The sequence below is a fragment of the Phocoena phocoena genome, chromosome 8 (genome assembly GCF_963924675.1).
Source record: "Phocoena phocoena chromosome 8, mPhoPho1.1, whole genome shotgun sequence".
Lineage (NCBI taxonomy): Eukaryota > Metazoa > Chordata > Mammalia > Artiodactyla > Phocoenidae > Phocoena > Phocoena phocoena.
In genome coordinates this window covers 85,736,131-85,754,655 of record NC_089226.1, presented here as the reverse complement: position 1 = coordinate 85,754,655, position 18,525 = coordinate 85,736,131, and the positions used below count along the sequence as shown (strand labels likewise).

The window sequence follows — 18,525 nt, the reverse complement described above, 5'->3', positions numbered from 1 at the left end:
GCAGGGAGGGCGTGTTTCTCCATACTTGTGGGTGTTTTGGGGCTTCAGACTGAGGTCTCATCAAGCTTAGGGTCAATTGATTCTCAAGTACAAGGATGTCTCAGAAGCAGCTCTGAGGAGTGCCCAGCTGTACCAAACCAAGAGCACAGCCCCGTTGGGCCACAGCTTCTGAAACTCACTGTGGTAGCAGGTCAGGGATGGTATCCCTCCAGCTTTGTTGCAAACTGAAACTTTTATAAAATACAATAAAAAGGAACGTTTAGAAATATGAAATAAAGCACAGGTAAGATGCAAGCCATTTTATTTTATTAATTAGATTAAATAGGCATAAAATCATTCTGTCAGATTGCTCTGGAAGTTCTTTCAAGCTCACTCTCAGTTTCTGAAATGAACTTCCGAACCAGTAACCAGTTTGCACACCTGTCCCAGTTCACAGACCTGTCGCAGTTTGCAGACCACACTTCAAGCAGCAGTGTCACAGTGGTCGAGAACATGCGTTTGGGACACAGGGACCCCAGTTCAAGTCCTGCTTGTGCCACTGGACAAATCACTTAACTTGTGTAGCCTGTGTCCTTATCTGTAAAATGGAAATGCCTCCCTTACGGGGTGGCTGTAAAGAGATTTTTTTTTTAGAGATTTTGTCTTATCTTTTCATGTCTGTCTTGAAGCCTAGAAAATAGAAGGTGGCAGGGAGGAAAATTCTTCTGGGAGAACATCCAAAACAAGTGGCTGTCTTTGCCCCGTAACCTGGACTTGCAGCGCAGCTTAAGTTTTTTAGATGCCTGATCAGAGTTGTCTGCAGGCATCTGTCTCTTCGGTCTTTGAGAGACACCGAAACCCGAAGCTGGGCCTGGAGCAAAGTGTCCGGGGACTCCATCTCCAGTCACCATTCTGCTGCCTTCATGGCTTCCCAAACCTTCGGAAGGCCTCTCTGCTCCTGGCTTCCCTTTTAGGGAGCTGTTAGGAGGTATTCCTCTTCCTTCCTCGATTTTTTTGCCTGCATACTGGCTGGAAATGTGCTGCCAAGGGTTCTACACCAGGAACAACGAAACCATCTTAAACATAATTAATGGTAATGACTTCTACCTTGTCGAGTCTTTGAAATGATATTTCAACAAGATTTCTTCGATGCTATCGGGGACTCTTTGAATTCTCCTCCTTGTGGTCCTGTGGTCATGCCAACAGTTATGACATTTAGACCTGGAGAAACGGGAGCCAGATTTCAACTTATTGCAGCCAACTTAGCTCTACAACTAGCTGCTGGGAGACGGCTTGGCCTGGGGTTGTTGATGCCAGTTTCTACTACCCAGGAGCCTGAGGGCAGGGCTGGAATCCTCCTGTCCTGGGAAATGAGGGGCAGTGCTTGACTGCAGGCAGAGGTCCTGGAAGGAAGAGTACCACGAGGTGGCCTGTAGGATAGAGGATTACTAACAAAAGACAGTAACAATAATGGTGATATATTTAACTTTACCAAGCACTTACTCTGTGCCCAGCATGATGTTAAGTGCTTTATGTTTGTTATTTATTTGAATCCTCAGGATTTTTAGGTTAGAAACGATTATTTCCATTTTACAGATAAGGAAACCAAGGCTTTGTTAAGTAACTTACTACGTAAAGCACACAAGATAGAAATAGCAGAGCCCTGACTGGAAGCCAGGCAAGTCTTAATCCAGAATCTATGCGCTCAGCCGCTTACCTGGTGATTCTCAAACCTGACTGGAGGTTAGATTCACTGAGGGAACTTTGACAAAATACAGACGCCTGGGTCCTGCCCCAGACCAATTAAATTAGAGTTTGGGGGATGGGAACCAGGCATCAGGAACTCAGTACCCTCAGCCCTCCTGGCCCTGGGGTCTGGCAGCAGGCACCCAGGCAGCTGAGCTACAACTGCGGGATGAGCAAGTCCGCTTTGTAGAGAGGAGTGAGGACCTGGGGGTGGCATGGAGGGCTCTTTCCCAGTGGAGATCTCCAATTCCAGGGCTGTCATTGTCCCTGCTTGGAAACAAGCGTTGCTGCTGTGGCTGTCATGGGAGAACTTGGCAGCTAACGAGCTCAAGTCAGGCCCCACCAGGAGTTGTATCTTAAATGAAATGAATGTGTAAGGCTACTTTTTCATCCTCCAAATGTTTGCCGAGCACCCGTTGTGCCGTAGAAGCTGTGCAGGGCTCCGGGGACACATGGTATAGAGTCCCAGACCCAGAGGCTCTGTAGGGGAGGTTAACGGAATAAGTGAATGAATTGGTCCTGTCGAACGTTGAACAACACTTCACCTGCCATATTAAAACCTGCTCGTTTCTCCCTCCTTGAGCTCAGCCTCATTCAGAGGCTTTCTCTCCAAGGGGTTATCTGTAAGGGGCAAGCTGACCCACAGGGGACGCCCCCCTGAGTTCTCAGGCCTGAGAAGAATGGAAGGCGCCACTTTTCCTAGAAAGAGGGGCCTGCAGGTGCCTGGGGCCATTTCACCCGTCCTTTCTCAGCATTGTGGCCTCACACAATGATGGGACGTTTCCTGTCCTGGGCTGGTGGGGAATTGAAAAGACTCAACTGGGGAAGAAACACAGCACAGGATATGGGGACCTGAGGACCCTGCAGACTTCATTAGCGCAGGCCACGGCCTGGGTCCCAGTTCAGTTCATGGACTTTGGAGTCACACAGGCCTGGATTCAAATCTAGACTCTACCGTTTACTGGGCACCGCGGCATCCCTGTGACCAGGGAAATGCATGGTGTCCGTAAATGTTTGCTTACTGGATAAGCCTCAATTTCTTCGTCTGCAAAATGGGGATCCTACTTGGGCCCCAGCCTTGTAAGGATCAAATTAAATTCTATTTCTAGAAAATTGAACACTCAGCACATAATAAGCATAATGGATGGTGTTGGGAGTTTTCCTTGAGGCCGTGGAGAGGGAGGTCCTTTTTCTGCAGAAGTACCTGGACTTTGCACCAGACAGCACGGGGGAGAATCACCACGCAGACTAGCACAGGAATTGGAGGTTGGGAAAAGAAGCCCAGGGAGATTCCTGTGGTGAGAGCTGGGGAAAGGGCCATGGGGTGATGGAGGGAGTGGGGCTGTTGGAAAAGAAACCGTATTCGCGTAAGTTCTGGTGGGGCCGGGCCCCTACCAAGCGTTTCGTTCAACTGTTAAGGCAGGACTGGAAGTGAAAGGGAATCTAAATTGCTATCATGTGTCTGGGTGACAGTTTCCACCTCCACCTGCCACCTCTGGGTAAATAGTAATTAGGCATGCCGGCTTAGCTGCTCCTCTAGCTAGCAGGATCCTTGGGAGAATGTGAGCTGTGAACTCAGACTTTTCCTTTTTCTCTCCCTCTCGGCTGCCCTCGTCACCAGGCGACCTGGTCTCCCGCGCCATGCACCACATGCAGGGGCGCCGCCCGCTGGGTCCTGGCTCCAGCCCCGCCCGCCAGGCCCGCCAGCCACCCCAGCCCATCACCTGGTCCCCTGACGCCCTCCACACGCTCTACTACTTCCTGCGGTGTCCACAGATGGAGTCCATGGAGAACCCCAACCTGGACCCCCCGAGGATGGCCCTGAACAACGAACGGTAGGGATCTGCCTTGGGCACCTGGTGGACCGTGCGACCCAATGTGTGTTGACTGACCGAGTGACCGACAAGGTGGAAGAAGAGCCCTGGCCCCGGCCTGTGTGCCTGTGAGGAGGCGGCCTGACATGAGCGACGGCTGCGAATTCAGACGGATGAAGGCCTGTCCCTGGGGTGCAGCAGGATTTGTTCACCCCGGGCTGTTGCAGGGTGGGGTCGTTGAGTCTCAGAAGGTGGGCCTTGGCCTCTGTCTCACAGCTCTAGCATTTACTACCTGGGCTCTTGGAAATTCAGTTGCCTCTTGTATAAAATGAGGTATTCGCACCTACCTAGAAAGGTGGTAGTAAGAATCGAGTGAGCTAGTGCTCTCAGAAAAAGCACTTAGGACGATGTCTGGGTGGTAACTGGCCCTCCATCAGTGGTGGCTGTCACCTCTTTTGATGATGATGATATCATTCTTGTTAGGAATTCTTAGGCACATTTTGCCCTGTTCTCTCGTTTTATAGATGGGAACGTCATGGCTCTGGCAGGTTATTTGATCTCCAGCAGGTTAGTGGATAAATAGCCCCAGGGTCCAGGCCTGCTGGCCCCCAGTCTAGTGCTGTCCACGGGGTCCCAGCCCTTTCCCAACTGAGGAAAGGGCTGCTAAGAACAGATATACAGGTTGTACACTGCACAAGGGGACGCAGTGAGGGGCATGAGTGGGGGACACACATGGAGCCATGTCAGCCTGAGGACAGGGTGCCCATTCTAATTGGTCTACTCAGAGGACCACCTTTTTTTCAATTTTCTGCCCAGAGGAGATGCTTTTTTATAATTTGTCCAGTATATATGCTAATAGGAGCTTCACCTGGAGGCCACCACATGGCCACCCAAGGCAGGGTCTGTCCACGGGCTTGACTCATGGACAGGGGTCGAGGGTTGTGTAATTGAAGGTCCAGGGAGTGGGAGAGACTCGCCTTCAGTTTAGGCAGCCCTGGGTGCATACATTCCACCTCACAGCAGGGCCCAGGAGACGGGGAGAGCAGCCCAGGGGTCTCTGTGCCCCATCACAGAGGAGGGAGATCTGAGACCTTGATCCAGAGAGTGCCACTGCTTTCCCAGCCCCCCCGCCGCCCATTGTCTTCGGGAGGCATTGGGTCTCAGTGGTGTGGTCCTCACAACCAGGCCCACCTCTCCAGGGCCTCCACAGTCACAAAAGATCAAGATGCAAGCGTAGATCCCCACACCAGCTCATTAAAAAACAGCCATCGTGAAAACACTGGCAATCCTGTGGACATACGGCAAATGCTGGGAGCGAGGATGCAGAGGCTCAGGAGTCAGGTGGCCTGGGCACGCACAGCAACTCTGACATTCAAGAACCTTGAGACCTTTGTGCAAGGTTCCAAATCTCCCTGAGCCTCAGCTTCCTCAGCTATAAACATGGGGCAGTAACGAAGCAGTTTTAAGGATTCAAGGATGATCAGCGATGTTTATAGGGCCTTTGCCACGTGCCAGGCACCGTGCTGAGCACTTTACATGTGGGCACACACTTCCAGGAAATAGGTGCTCTTCGCAGCCCCATTTTACAGATGGGTAAGTGGAGGCACAGAGAGATTCAGTAACTTGCCAAGGCCACATAGGCTCTGCTCATAACCTCTGTACCACACCGTCTGTCATTACGAGAGACGTGAAGCAATAGTGGCCCAGTCCACACACACAGTAGATTCCCCGTAAATGCTACCACTGCTGTTATTATCACCGGTGTCATTATTAGACCATGGTTGTCTCATTTCTTGGGGAGCTGGACAGTGAATGCAGGTGGGGCCTGACACGGAGCAAGAAGGCAGCAGGTGGAGGCCCCGGGTTTCCTGAAGGAAGCATCCAGCAGGGAGATGGGGCCAGAGCACAGGCTCTACGCCCCAGCTGTTTCTGCTTTGTGGAGAAATTGTTGTGGTTGCCAGAGCTGGCTGGGAGGGAGAGAGGGCCAAGAAAACATCTGGAGGGGGTGGGGATGGGGAGGGGAGGTTTGCTCGTTAGTGGTGAGGTCCCGAAGGGTGCTAGACTGAGCCTGAGGCTGGGTCACCCAAGCAAAGGTGGCTGGGAAAGGAGAACAAGGAACCTTCCTGGGACCTGCTGCCCCAGGCTGGGCTGCTTGGCCCTCTGGCTGCAAGCGTGGCTACTGGCTGTGGTGCTGGCCAGGGAGCTGCTCTTCTGTGGACGCTGTGCCCAGAACCCCTTGGATGTCTTTGTGGCCACCCTCTGGCTTTCCTCCTGGGGGGATTCCCAGCCCCTGACGCTCTAAAACATGACATCAGGGTTTCTGTGCTACACGAACTGCTTGTCTGTGTGTGATTGCGATGGCTGAGCTTGAGTGACAACATACACATGAGTACGTGTTTAGATATCTCCTTATTTACAAACCACACTGTCTGTGGCACAAAGAAGTCAGTTGCAAAAGCATTTTTCCGTGAATCGTTTCAAGTGAGTGTCAGACATGTGGAAAATTGGAACCACCATCAGGAAAAAAGAATCCCAAAAATTCAGATTTGGGCACTAAAAGGACACCTTAAAAATACCCAGGGGGACAGACAGCCCAGCAGCTCTCTGGTGCCCAGTTCCTGGCTGCAGGGTGGGTCCTGCCGTGCTTGGATGCACTCTGACAGGGCAGGCCCTGCAGGACTTCGAGAGCCTGGCTGGCCTTTCCTTTGCAAGCTGGGACGCATGTCCCCACGAGGCACTGCCACTCCAATACCCTCAGCAGAGCCCTTCTCTCCTGTGCACCAAGGAGCCGGCGTTTGCTAGGGCCCCAGGGTGACAAAGCTTTGCTTTTGTGAGTCTGGGGATGTCTGTCTGTCTCTTTCTCTCCCCTCCCCCACTTCATTCCCTTGAAGTTCCTCCCTCTGTCCCATGTCTGGGACATGGGGGTCAGGTCCCCCAAGCAGAATTGGACAGAACCTCTGATTTCACGTATGATGGTGGGTTTGTAGCCTGGAGGCTTTCCGCTTGGGGATTCGATGGTTCAGGGGTGTCTGGGCCCGTGGGGATTAAGGGACCTCTTCCACCGCCTCGCCTACCTGGGCCAAGGAGCTCGGTTTGTCGGCTTGGGTTTGGCCCGTGGCACCACTGACGGTGCCTCTCCAGTCTGTGCTTATAGATTCCGCTTTGAAGAAAGTACCCGTCTTCCCTCCCACGGGGGTTGTGTGTGACCACAGGCGTGCTGACAGAGGGCAGGCGGGACGTGCCTTCAACCCTCTGTGCGAAGCTCATCCTGCTACGCTGTGAGCTGCGTCTGCGCCGCTCAGTGGGGCCTCAGTGTCTCTCCGTGAGGACCGTTCGCCCCAGGGCCTCCTGCTCTGGGTTTGCAGGGAGAAGGGAGTTGTAGAAGCAGCGGGAGCTTTGCGAGGCACGAGAAGGCAGTCGAACGTGCTTCCGCGGTGAGCCGGGCAGCAGCACAGCTTCGAGCAGGGGCCTGGGCTCCGATCCAGCCTCCCGCACAGGCCCCTCCACGCCTCAGGCTCCTCATATGCTAAACAGGGCTGAGTGACCCATCAGGGAGGGCGAGTGAGATGCCACATGTGAAAAGACCCAGCTTTTCCTTTTAAAGGGCAGCTCTCCCGACTTCTGTTTCTTTTGTGCTCCACAACGAATCAGCAAGGTGCGTGTTAGCTTTACCTGCATTTTACAGACGAGGGCGCGGGGCCAGGGGCGACCTAGCTGCTGAGTATCTGGGCAAGGATTCGAATCAGGTCTCTCTGACCTGAAAGCCCTCGCCCTTCACCATGCCAGGCTACAGCTTTCCCACCCAGCTGCTGAGACCCAGTCCTAAAGCTCTGAGATAATCTGGGTGGGTGATGGCCCTTGGGGCCACTTTCTCTGGGGCCATTCCAGCCCCACCTGCCTCTCCTCTGTCCTGGGAGAGCCCTGCAGCTGGAGCCTCCCTGCACCCTCCCAGGATCCCTTTCTTGCTGGCAGCTTTGCATCACAGGCACCAGCAGGATCTCAAACACAGGATTAGTCACAGCTGCCCCCCTGCAGGGCATGTCATCACCCAGGACTGAGCTCAGAAAGTGAGAGAACTTGCTGTCAGAGATCCAGGGTTACCCAGGGAGATGGGGGGAGCCTCTTCCCCCATGGTCTGGAGGAGAATGGACAGCCACATCTGGCTAAATGTGGTCCTTGCTCGTCATGCCTGGAGGCAGAGGGATGGGTAGCTGAAATAGCATCCAGGCAGAGGACATCGTTCTCCTGGGAATGAGGGCTTTGGGGAAGTGGGGAGGAAGGCCGTGTAGACATGCCGGAGCAGAGGGAGGTCTGCCGGCTTGCCAGCAAATTGCTGGAGGAGAACATCATCCCGCAGAGCACACAGAGGGAGACAGATGCAGCTAGAGATGCAGAGGGGGCTGAGATAGACAGAGGGTGATCTGATTTTCTGCCTCAGAACCTCGGGAGCTGGGGTGCTCAGACTCACCGAACGGTGCTGCCAGTAGCAGCAGAGAAGCCAGATCCTTGAGGAATATCTGGGAATACTGGAAACGAAGGTGGGCTCCTTTTCCACAAACCAGCCCATCTGCTTAACTTCAAGCCCGGGCCCCCTTGCTTCCCTCTCCCCAGCCCTGCACAGTGCCCCATCATGGAGGGAAGCTCGGTCCGAGGGCTGGGGGCCTGCTGGTGTTCAGAACACTAAGCCAGGAAGAGCGTCTGACTTGGGATGGAACCTGGAAACATCTGGTGTTCTGTTTCTCAGCCCGCAGAGCATGATCTGAGGGGAAAACTGCGATTCAGGGACGCGCGTTGGAGATCAGACTTACCACTCTTATTTTAGATCCTTCGAGCTGTCACTTAGTCTCTCCAGAGCCCAGGTTCTGTGGACAACTAACATTTAGTCTTCACAACCACCCGTAAGGCGAGCGCTGATGAGTTAACGTAGGTAGCACTTCTAGAATGGTACCTGGACACAGTCAGTGCTCAGTATTAGCTACTGTGATGATTAGTGTCAGGCAGAAGGAATAGCATATGCCGAGACCACGTGGCAAGAGAGAGTGTGGGACCTGGGGGAGAGAGAAAGGAGCAGTGTGAGAATAAGGAAACACGGTCCAGAACGATGCCCGGGGGAGCTGGGGCCTCCAGGGCCAAGACAGGGGGAGGGCTGAGCTTGCAGCCTAGGACAGGGGTCCGCAACCCCCAGGCCGCGGACTGGTACCGCTCCGCGGCCTGTTAAGAACCTGGCCGCACAGCAGGAGGTGAGTGGCGGGCAAGTGAGCAAAGCTTCATCTGCCGTTCCCTGTCGCTTCCCATCACTCGCATTACCGCCTGAACCATCCCCCGCCCCGGCCCCCCCACCTCCATCTGTGGAAAAATTGTCTTCCGCGAAACTGGTCCCTGATGCCAAACAGGTTGGGGACCACTGGCCTGCTCAGTGTTTCTGTGATTGGCTGATTTTCACTTGCCCTTTCCCCACACATCCCCTCTCAGCACCTGGGCCACTCTGAGAATGAAGGCGCTAGGAAGCCCTTCCCGTGCTGCTGCAAGGAGAGGCACTTCTACCAGGATCCACCCTGGAGCTGTTTGGTACGTGGTCCTGCACCATGGGCAGGTTCAGGAGACACAGGTGGCCCAGAGTGCTGCTTTGATACCTATCAGCCCCCAGTTCCCATGGAGCTGTTTTTGCTCTGAGATCAAAGCCCTTTTCCAGGTGAGGTCCCGGAAGAAGGTGCTGGGTGTCTAGCCCGTCTCTTGGCTGCCCTGATCCATGTCATGCTAGCCGAGAGGGTTCCTGCAAGTATGTGGACAGAACTCAGAAAAACTGGAGTTGGCAAAGGTCCCGGCCCGTAGGGGTCCTACTCACTCCACCTGAAGTCCATACCACGACCTCAGGTACTGCCCAAGGGTCAGAGGGTTCTACCAGCCTCTTGGGTCATCCCAGAGGTGCCCTCTCTGCTACCTTCTAGCAGTGTGACACATCAGTCCATCTTTCTAGTCCTCAGTTTCCTCAGCGGTAAAACAGTGAAGATAATAAGATGCTACTCGGGTTAAAGAGATAATGCGGTAAAACACTCAGCTCAGTGCCTGGCACCTAAAAGTACTCATAAATGGTGGCTGTCATGCCCCAGCCCCGCCCCCTGCTCCCCCCGGTTACTAAAATGGTCATAAACATGCTTAGGTGACGGTTGGCGCCGAGAATAGTCTTTCTTCATTGACGTAGGATGATGTTTCTTTTTTTTTTTTTTTACATCTTTATTGGAGTATAATTGCTTTACAACGGTGTGTTAGTTTCTGCTTTATAACAAAGTGAATCAGTTATACATATATATATGTTCCCATATCTCTTCCCTCTTGCGTCTCCCTCCCTCCCACCCTCCCTATCCCACCCCTCTAGGTGATCACAAAGCACCAAGCTGATCTCCCTGTGCTATGCGGCTGCTTCCCACTAGCTATCTATTTTACGTTTGGTAGTGTATATATGTCCATGCCACTCTCTCACTTTGTCACAGCTTACCCTTCCCCCTCCCCATATCCTCAAGTCCGTTCTCTCGTAGGTCTGTGTCTTTATTCCTGTCTTACCCCTAGGTTCTTCATGACATTGTTTTTTCTTAAATTCCATATATATGTGTTAGCATACGGTATTTGTCTTTCTCGTTCTGACTTACTTCACTCTGTATGACAGACTCTAGGTCCATCCACCTCATTACAAATAGCTCAATTTTGTTTCTTTTTATGGCTGAGTAATATTCCATTGTATATATGTGCCACATCTTCTTTATCCATTCATCCGATGATGGACACTTAGGTTGTTTCTATCTCCTGGCTATTGTAAATAGAGCTGCAATGAACGTTTTGGTACATGACTCTTTTTGAATTATGGTTTTCTCAGGGTATATGCCCAGTAGTGGGATTGCTGGGTCGTATGGTAATTCTATTTGTAGTTTTTTAAGGAACCACCATACTGTTCTCCAGATAGTGGCCGTACCAATTCACATTCCCACCAGCAGTGCAAGAGTGTTCCCTTTTCTCCACACCCTCTCCAGCATTTTTTTTTTTTGGGGGTACGCGGGCCTCTCACTGATGTGGCCTCTCCCGTTGCGGAGAACAGGCTCCAGACGCGCAGGCTCAGCGGCCATGGCTCATGGGCGCAGCCGCTCCGCAGCATGTGGGATCTTCCCGGACCAGGGCACAAACCCGTGTCCCCTATATTGGCAGGCGGACTCTCAACCACTGCACCACCAGGGAAGCCCTCCAGCATTTATTGTTTCTAGATTTTTTGATGATGGCCATTCTGACTGGGTTCTCAAGCAGCATCTGGGTTAGTAATACGACTACAGCTAATACAATTACCACTACTACTAATGATATTACCAATGTAACCAGTGCCACTACCAATAATAATAGTTAATAATGCAACTCCTAATATTATTCCTACTTACAAACACTCCTGCTAATTATAGCTAGCATTATAGAGCACATATTAAGTGACAGATACCATCTTAAGTGCTTCACTAATTAACTCACATTTCTCACTCTACTTCTGTTGATCAGCAGGGAAGGGATATAAGGGAATTATGGAGTGCCTTATGTGATTGAGTCTCCTGCCTAATAAGAGAGGCAAAAACAAGACAGAGGGAAAAAATGAGCACAGACCACCAGACAATGTAAGAAGAAGCTTGGTTGTAAGATACTGCATTAGGTCAGCCCTCAGGCCCTGACACTGGCCGGGATTCAATCCCAGCTCTGCCATGTACGAGCTGGTGGCCTCGTTCATATAGCCGGTATGCCTCAGTTTCTTCTTAACACAGGACTAACAGTGCCAACCTCGTAGGGGTGTCATAGGGATTGAGTTAATATATGCAAAGCACAGTGCCTGGCACACAGTGTGTGTCAGTCATCGTCTTCTTCATCCTCATCCTCATAGCCCAGAGGATCTTGGAGAAGACTGGAGTCTTTGGGGAGGTAGTGTCAGAACAGACTGGGGTTTTAACTGGGCCTTAAAGAACAGCCACAGGACACTGGGACAGGTGGGGTGACATTGGCAGCAGAAGTCGCAGAGGGATTTTGTTGCTTCAAAGGGCATATTTCGTGACATATTACATGAAATCTACATTTCATGTACATTTTTAAAACACAGAATAGGTTGTGTTGTTTTTTTAAAAATCATCAGTGGTTTTTGTTTATCTAGGCAAATGCTCCTAGGTGGCGCTTGAGTGGTTTTCCCGTGGAGACCTGCATCCTTAGAGGCGCCCGTGTGTGAGGGTCAAACCAGCGCCGCCTCCTCCAGCTGTGTGATCTGAACAGGTCTCCTTACCTTCCAAGCCACAGTTTCCTCCTGTGTAGAGGGAAGATCTAAGCAGCGCCTACTTCCTGGGGGCCCCCCAAGTTCTGGGGCAGGGCCCCCAACACACATGAAGTACACAAAAAAGAGAGGCCTCTCTTTGTTCCAGTCCAGATGCAGGAGGGGGATGTTTCCCCTCAGATGAGCACTTTACATAAGTGGGAGGCGCCCGCGGATAGGCTGCGTTCAGTCTGAAGAAGTGGGCTCGTTAATCTTTTGCTCGGCTTGCGAAAGTGTTTTCTTATCAAATAATAGAGATGATGGCACTGGTGGCTTTATGCTCCTGACTTGTGGTTCCCTTAAATACCATTTCAAGAAGATTTGCAATGTTAAGCTCTTTTCTCTCTTTCCACTCCCCCCTTTCGTGCATTGAATTTCCATCTGCTTACCCAAAATGGAAGCAAAAGAAGTAAAAATAGCTATCGGGTGAATTAAGTACTTGTTTGCATGTGTTTCCCAGGCTGGTGCATCCAGTGACCTCTGAAGTGACTCGTCTGTGGTCTGCAGTACACACAGAGAGCTGTCCCTCCCACCCGCAGTCATTCTCCATCCTCTTATCTGCTTTTTATTTTCTTCCGGACACCCTCCTCTGTCTGAAGTTACCTTGTCTGTGAATTTGTTTACTTCCTTTTCTGCCCCCTCCTCACCCCTCTAGAAGGTAGGCACTGTGGGTCCGGTGTTACCACTGTGACTCCAGCACATAGAACACTCCCTGGCACAGAGTAGGCAGTTAAATATTTTGTTTGGTTAGTGAAATAGGCTATAGAGCCTAAAGGTTGGACTTTTGGAGTCAGAAAGACCATCTGTGGGGTCTCTGCTCTCTCATTTACTAGCTGTGTAACTATGGGCAAGTTAATTTCTCAGGCCTCAGTTTCCCCAGCTTATAATGGAAAATGGCTTGATCTACTTACATAGGTTTTTGTAGGGATCAAATGAGGTAATCCATCGAAAGGACTTAGCACAGAGTAAGCTCTTCATATGTGATGGCTGCGATTATCAGTATAATTACTGTTTTCATAAACCTGTGGAGGGGCTCAAATAACTAAATCATGTTTAATGCATAAATAACCCAAAACAATGGTGAATTTGAAAATCACATCTACTCAAAGTGCATGTTTTCTTTCCCTCTCATATATACCTCCTTCAGTCGCTGCCCTTAATTCCCTCGTAACCCACCCCTGACTGTAGCCAGGGAACCAGGCAAATGACAGAGAAGATGAGGTCGACCAGATGGTCCAAAGGTTTAATTCAGTGAAGACAGCTTTGAATGGAGATATGTACAGACTTTGGATTTATCGCAACCCACCACCCGAGAATCTCGAAGAACTCTAAAAACTGGATTTCATCCACCCGTTGGTTCAAAGACTGAGCAGCACGCAAAGCACTCTAAAGTTAGTGGTGTAGCCGTGCCCCTGGCCCCTCACTTGCTGGTTTGCCCACAGTGCCCGCACAAGACGGGCTGCCATCGCTGAGTGTTCAGCGTGGGAGTGATATGACCTGATTTATATTTACATGGGTTAGAAGCATCTGGACAAATCTTTACAGTTTATAAGTCACTTTAAACACACAACTCTCTAGCAGATCTTCACAAGCTCTCAGAGGAAGCCGTTTCCACTCCCATTTACAGAAGAGCAGACTGAGGCCTTGAGAGGGTAAGAGGGGCACCCAAGGTCACAGCTAGGAAGAGACAAATCTGAGCTCAGGCAGGGAGGTCCAACGATAAGAACGCAGTGAATTCACAGTGACAGTGGAGGGGGTGAGACCTCCCTCCCGCCCCCCCCCCACCCCCGGGGGAGAGAGAAAGACCCTGGGAACCGGTCTCCATCAGCACCTCCTGCCCAGCGTGACTTGGGCTGCTTGCTCTCAACCACTCAGGGCCTCTTCCCCCACAGGCTTGAGTTAGCTGGCTCTGGGTGGCCAGAGAGGGTGGGCATCTGTCCAGCATCCGAGAAGGAATGAGCCAGGGATGGGGGACAGACGAAGTGGCAGTGCCAGATAACAGGGGCTGGAGAAAGAACAGGATCCCGACCCAGCTGTTGACAAATGCCCCCGGGGCTGCCTGTTGCGTGTGATTTCCTGTCCCATTGTTGCGCCCGCGGGTCCCCACAGAGAAGAAGAAGACTGGGAACTGCCAGCCCCAGGGGTGTTTTTGTCACGGGCCGCCACAATGCCCTTTGTCTCCCAGAGGGCGCCTGGGTGCTGGGAAGTCCCAACTCAAGGGAATGGAGTTTGCTTTCTTACAGAAGGCGGCTTCCTAGGCTGAGCTGTGGACTTTGCAGACGCCGAGGATGGGCCAGGATAGGAGCTCGGGCGATGTCTGGAGTCCAGCTGGGCTGGTTTCTGGCCTGCTCCTACTTGCCTGCCAGCCGGCTCCCCAGATTTCCCTCCTCCCTCAAGACCAACTGCCTCTGACAGCCGCTTCCTTTGCTGCTTTAATATTTGAGATTTGGGGGAAGAAAGCTCTTGAGGGGCCCGGAGTGTCCCTTTGGGGCCCAGCCCAGCACCCCGTTCCCTGCTGCCTTCAGGACTGTTGAGGCTATGGGCGCGGAGGCTGGAGTTGGGCAGAGTGGGGCAGTGGGCGCACTGGGGCGACTCTTTTCTCCTTCGCACTCTGCCTCCCAGTTCTCCACCAGCCAGTAGGCTCAGAGCACTTGGCGTGTGGCAGTTTGGTCTCGGGCAGGACCTCGGAATCTCTCTTTTTAGAGCCAGACAGATCGCCATTGGCTAGCTATGTGACCTCAGACGTGTGTCCAAACCTCTCAAAGCCTTGGTTTCCACATTTGTAAAACACCCTCGCAGGGTGGCTGTGTTAGAGGGTGATGTTTTCAGAATGGCCTCTTCCTTACCTGGCACGCAGTAGGCCCTCAGCAAATCTTAGCAATGTGGTTTTGCTGCTCAGAAGCCAGTGCCAGCGTCTCCCCTGAGGCTGCAGTTGGGCCGTGGGTGCAGAAAGCAGGGTCAAGTGCTGGGAGCCTTTTCCTCTGGCTGGGTTAGAGTGCACCGCCGTCTCCAGCTCAGGTCAAAGCCACTAGCTGCCAGTCGGGAATCTCCGCCTTGCACACGTGCATCTCCCGCCAGGCCTCAAGAGCCCCATGCCTCTACCTCCTCCTGGAAGTTTCTGGAAGCTCTTTACCTGACAGTGTGAATGGGTCACCTTGCTGCCTTAGACTGTGGGGGGGTGGGGAAGGCGGGTGCTGTGTGACAATACTCAGCTGAATCCGGACAGGAACACCTATTCAGAGACTAAATAAATGACCCCACCCCTGGCCCACTGCCCAGCAGCTGCCTGTTGGGTCAGTGAAGCAGGAGAGCTAAGCCGTTGGGCCCTCCCAAGCTGACTTGCTGGCAGAGGCCAATCGCTGGTGGCAGTGCCCTCACCATGATTCTGAAAGTGTGTGTTCAAAAGAAGGGGCGTGTGTTTGAACAGGTTGGAGGCCCTTGGCTGCCTGGCTTCCACAGGGTGAAAGAGCTGTGGCCTCTTGTCAGCCGTCACGGACGCCGAGCCTGGGCGTCTCTGAGGCTCTGGCATCTTCATGCAGCAGTGAGCCCCGAAGGTAAGGTGCAGCCACGAGGCCAAGGGAGCCACGCCCCAGCCAAGCGGAGAGAGGGAGGCCTGCTTTCACCGGGCTCCATTCCACTTGTGTGGGAAGCAGCGATACTCTGGCCTGCTTTGCCAGCTGCCTGCCAGCTAGGCCGCCTGCCAGCGAGGCCGCCACACAGGGGAGCCTTGGCCTGAGAAATGGGCCAGATAGATGCCCTGGCCCTTGCGGCACTCAGAGCCCTCCCTGCTGCAGGGGAGAGGGTGGAGGGGTGGTGCCCGCATGCAGTCTCCAGTGAAATCTGTACCATCCCACCCACATAAGAGGCCACCCTAGAGTCAGGCCCGGTTACCAAAGACAGATGGCCGTGTCCCTTCCATCGCGGCTCAAGGCCACATGGACGTCTGCCGAACCACACCTGACGTCCCCTCCCTGAGACGGCTCCACGTGCCATCCTAGCTGCCCTCCCAGAAACCACCTTAGCCGCAGTCAGCGGAGCTTCCCCAGGAAGCTGTTCCTGGGTAGAAAATTCTCCTGGGCATGCTTATCTTTTTATCAGGGAAATATTTTCTTTTTTTCTGAAGAGAGCCATTTGTTAATACCCAAGCCAGCCCAAGCCTCCAAGAATGGAAGACGAAGCACTTCCCCATTTCAGGAGCTCAGCTGCCTGACTTAGAGCTCGGGAGCCCTGCAGAGAGTCCTGGAGTAAGAGCGGACCCCTGAGAACATGTTAGCGGCCAGAGGGCTTTGCCTCTAGGAGTGAGAAACATTCTATGCATTTCTGTTCTTTTTTTTTGGCCATACCACGCAGCTTGCAGGATCTTAGTTCCCCAACCAGGGATTGAACCCAGGCCCTCGGCAGTGAGAGCGCGGAGCCCTAACCACTGGACCGCCAGGGAATTCCCTGGGCTATGCATATCTGAATTCAAAGGTTGAGTTTCTAACATGGGCTTCTGTGCTGGGGGATGGGCAGCATCAGTAAGTAAAACAGTCTCTGCCTTCAGAGAAATTATAGCCTGAGGGGAAAGCAGACACAAAGAATGCAAACAAACAAAATGATACCAAATGGGCAAATGCTGTGAGGGTGCGGTGCTGAGGGCAGAATGGGGACCAGGCTCAGGGCGGGTGGGCAGAGAGGGCCTCCCACTGCCTGAAGGAGACCCACGAGCCAGGCAAGGTGCCTTACCCCAGTGCCTAATGCCAGGGTGACCAGGTGTTTGTGTTTGCCTGAGACACTTCTCATGTATGCCTGCTGTCCCAGTGTTCTTGGCAGTAGCACTCCTTTTCCCTCTCAGAAGTGGTCCAGTCCCCAGGATGTCCAGGTCCAGAAAAATGGAAAGCCAGGGCCAGCTTCCTAAGCTAAGTGGCAGTGGAGCACACTGTTTGGGAACTTGGACATGGAGGGTACCCCGCCTGGCACCGCATCCCAGCTCTGCCACTTACTAGGTGTGTGACCTGGAGCAAGTTACTTTACCTCTCCAGCCCTCAGTCTCTCCATGCGTACAAAGGGGATAATAATAGTACCTGTTTCATAAAGCAGATATGAGGATGAAGTAAGTCAATAGATATAAAGGGCTTAAAACAATGCCACGTGTTTAGCAAATGCTCTGTACACGTTAGTTGTTTGTGTTTCCCGGTTATTCCTGGATGCCTCGGAGCCAGGCCAGGATGCCCCGATTGTTACCCAATTGGCCTCCCATCCCACAGCTCACGTTTAGGTTCCCTGACGGGCAACCAATGGGAAGAGGCAGGGGAATCGTTCACAGCTAATCATGACTTGGTTGTAATCTAAATTTATATCCATATGCATATCTGAGCAACTGGAGGTTTTTCTGGTGCCTCTAATCTGTACCAGATGGGTTTTAATAAGAAAAGCGTATTTCCCAGAAGAAAGTCCTAAGCCCTGCCTCTAACAGAAGTCACCTGACCCCACGTGGAGATTCTGCCAGGGGTCAGCTACAGGGTCTGAGGCAGCGGGGCTGCCAGAGGAGATAGGCCCCGGGGTCAGAAGAGAGATGCCTGCCCGGCTCTGACTCCAAGCTGAGCCAAACCATTCTGGTTTACCAAGCAATTCTAGAAAAATAATTAGTCCAACATGTGAACCAGACTAGAATCGCTTCCTTTGTACTGGGAATGGAATCTGACTTCATTTGGGACAATGTTGGTTTCATTCTCCATGGATGTTTTGGCTTGGTGTTCGGCCACCGTGGCCCTCCAGAAATCTTGGGGGACCTGTGGTGAGGGCCGCAGAGCTGGCAGAGCAGAGCCGACCTTGACCTTCCTAGAGCAGTCTCTGCTTGAAGAGCTGTCGCTTGATTGGGAAAAGCTTGGCATCTTCTCAGGTTCCTGATGGTGCCACTTGCCAGCTCCCAGCCCAGGCGGCACAGCAGGGTAGGGCGTGGAAGCGGTGTGCTTCCCAGCAAGCTTCCTGAGAACGATGGATTCGGGGGGAAGTCACCCCATTCACCGCCAGTGCTCAGCAGTGATTCCCACTGAAGGTGGGGCAGAGTCGGTGTAAGATTTTAGGGCTGAGGGTGGGAGACATTCTGGCTACCCCCTCCCTTGACCATCACCTGCAGCTGTGTAGCTGGTCCCTGTGAGGATCCTTTCCTGGACTAAGGATGCTCACAGGCAGGGTGGGCTCTAAGGCATCATGGGCCTCCCCAGACCCTCCCAGCTAGGCCCGCGCCCCAGAGTCCTGTGTCCTCCCAGCCAACGGTGGAAGTTAAGAAACCACAGCCCGGTTTCCCAGGGCTGAGCTCAGGCCGGGTGTCGAGGCCCTGCCCAGCCAGTGGGCACCTCCCAGATCTGCCTGCCTGAGTATTTGAACCCAGTCCTCGTGGGTGGGCGCAGAGAGGACATACCTGCTGGCCCCAGACTTGGCCTGCCAGTTGGGGACAGAGGCACAAGGCCTTCTCACGCCTGGGCCTCCAGTTCCAGGCTTGTGCCCCATCTACCAACCTGACTCTCTCCCTAAGGCCCCGCCCACCTCAAGGAAGAACAGAGCCTGCTTTGAGCTGGAAATTGGAGGCGTTTCCTGTTTCATGTTGTCAAGACACTGCTTATAGGACTGTAATCCCAATGAATCATATGCTTGCTGAGTGGGGCAGAGGTTTTTGTTTTT

General features: G+C 52.8%; 1 protein-coding gene across 1 annotated transcript in view; it reads left to right on the top strand.

The window, feature by feature from the left end:
* ABTB2 (ankyrin repeat and BTB domain containing 2) overlaps positions 1 to 18,525 on the top strand; it is a 181,786-nt gene that overhangs the window by 137,688 nt on the left and 25,573 nt on the right. Inside the window, exon 3 of the mRNA XM_065881835.1 lies at positions 3,347 to 3,560. Coding sequence (XP_065737907.1) covers positions 3,347 to 3,560 — 214 coding nt within the window. The remainder of the gene's footprint in view (positions 1 to 3,346; positions 3,561 to 18,525) is intronic.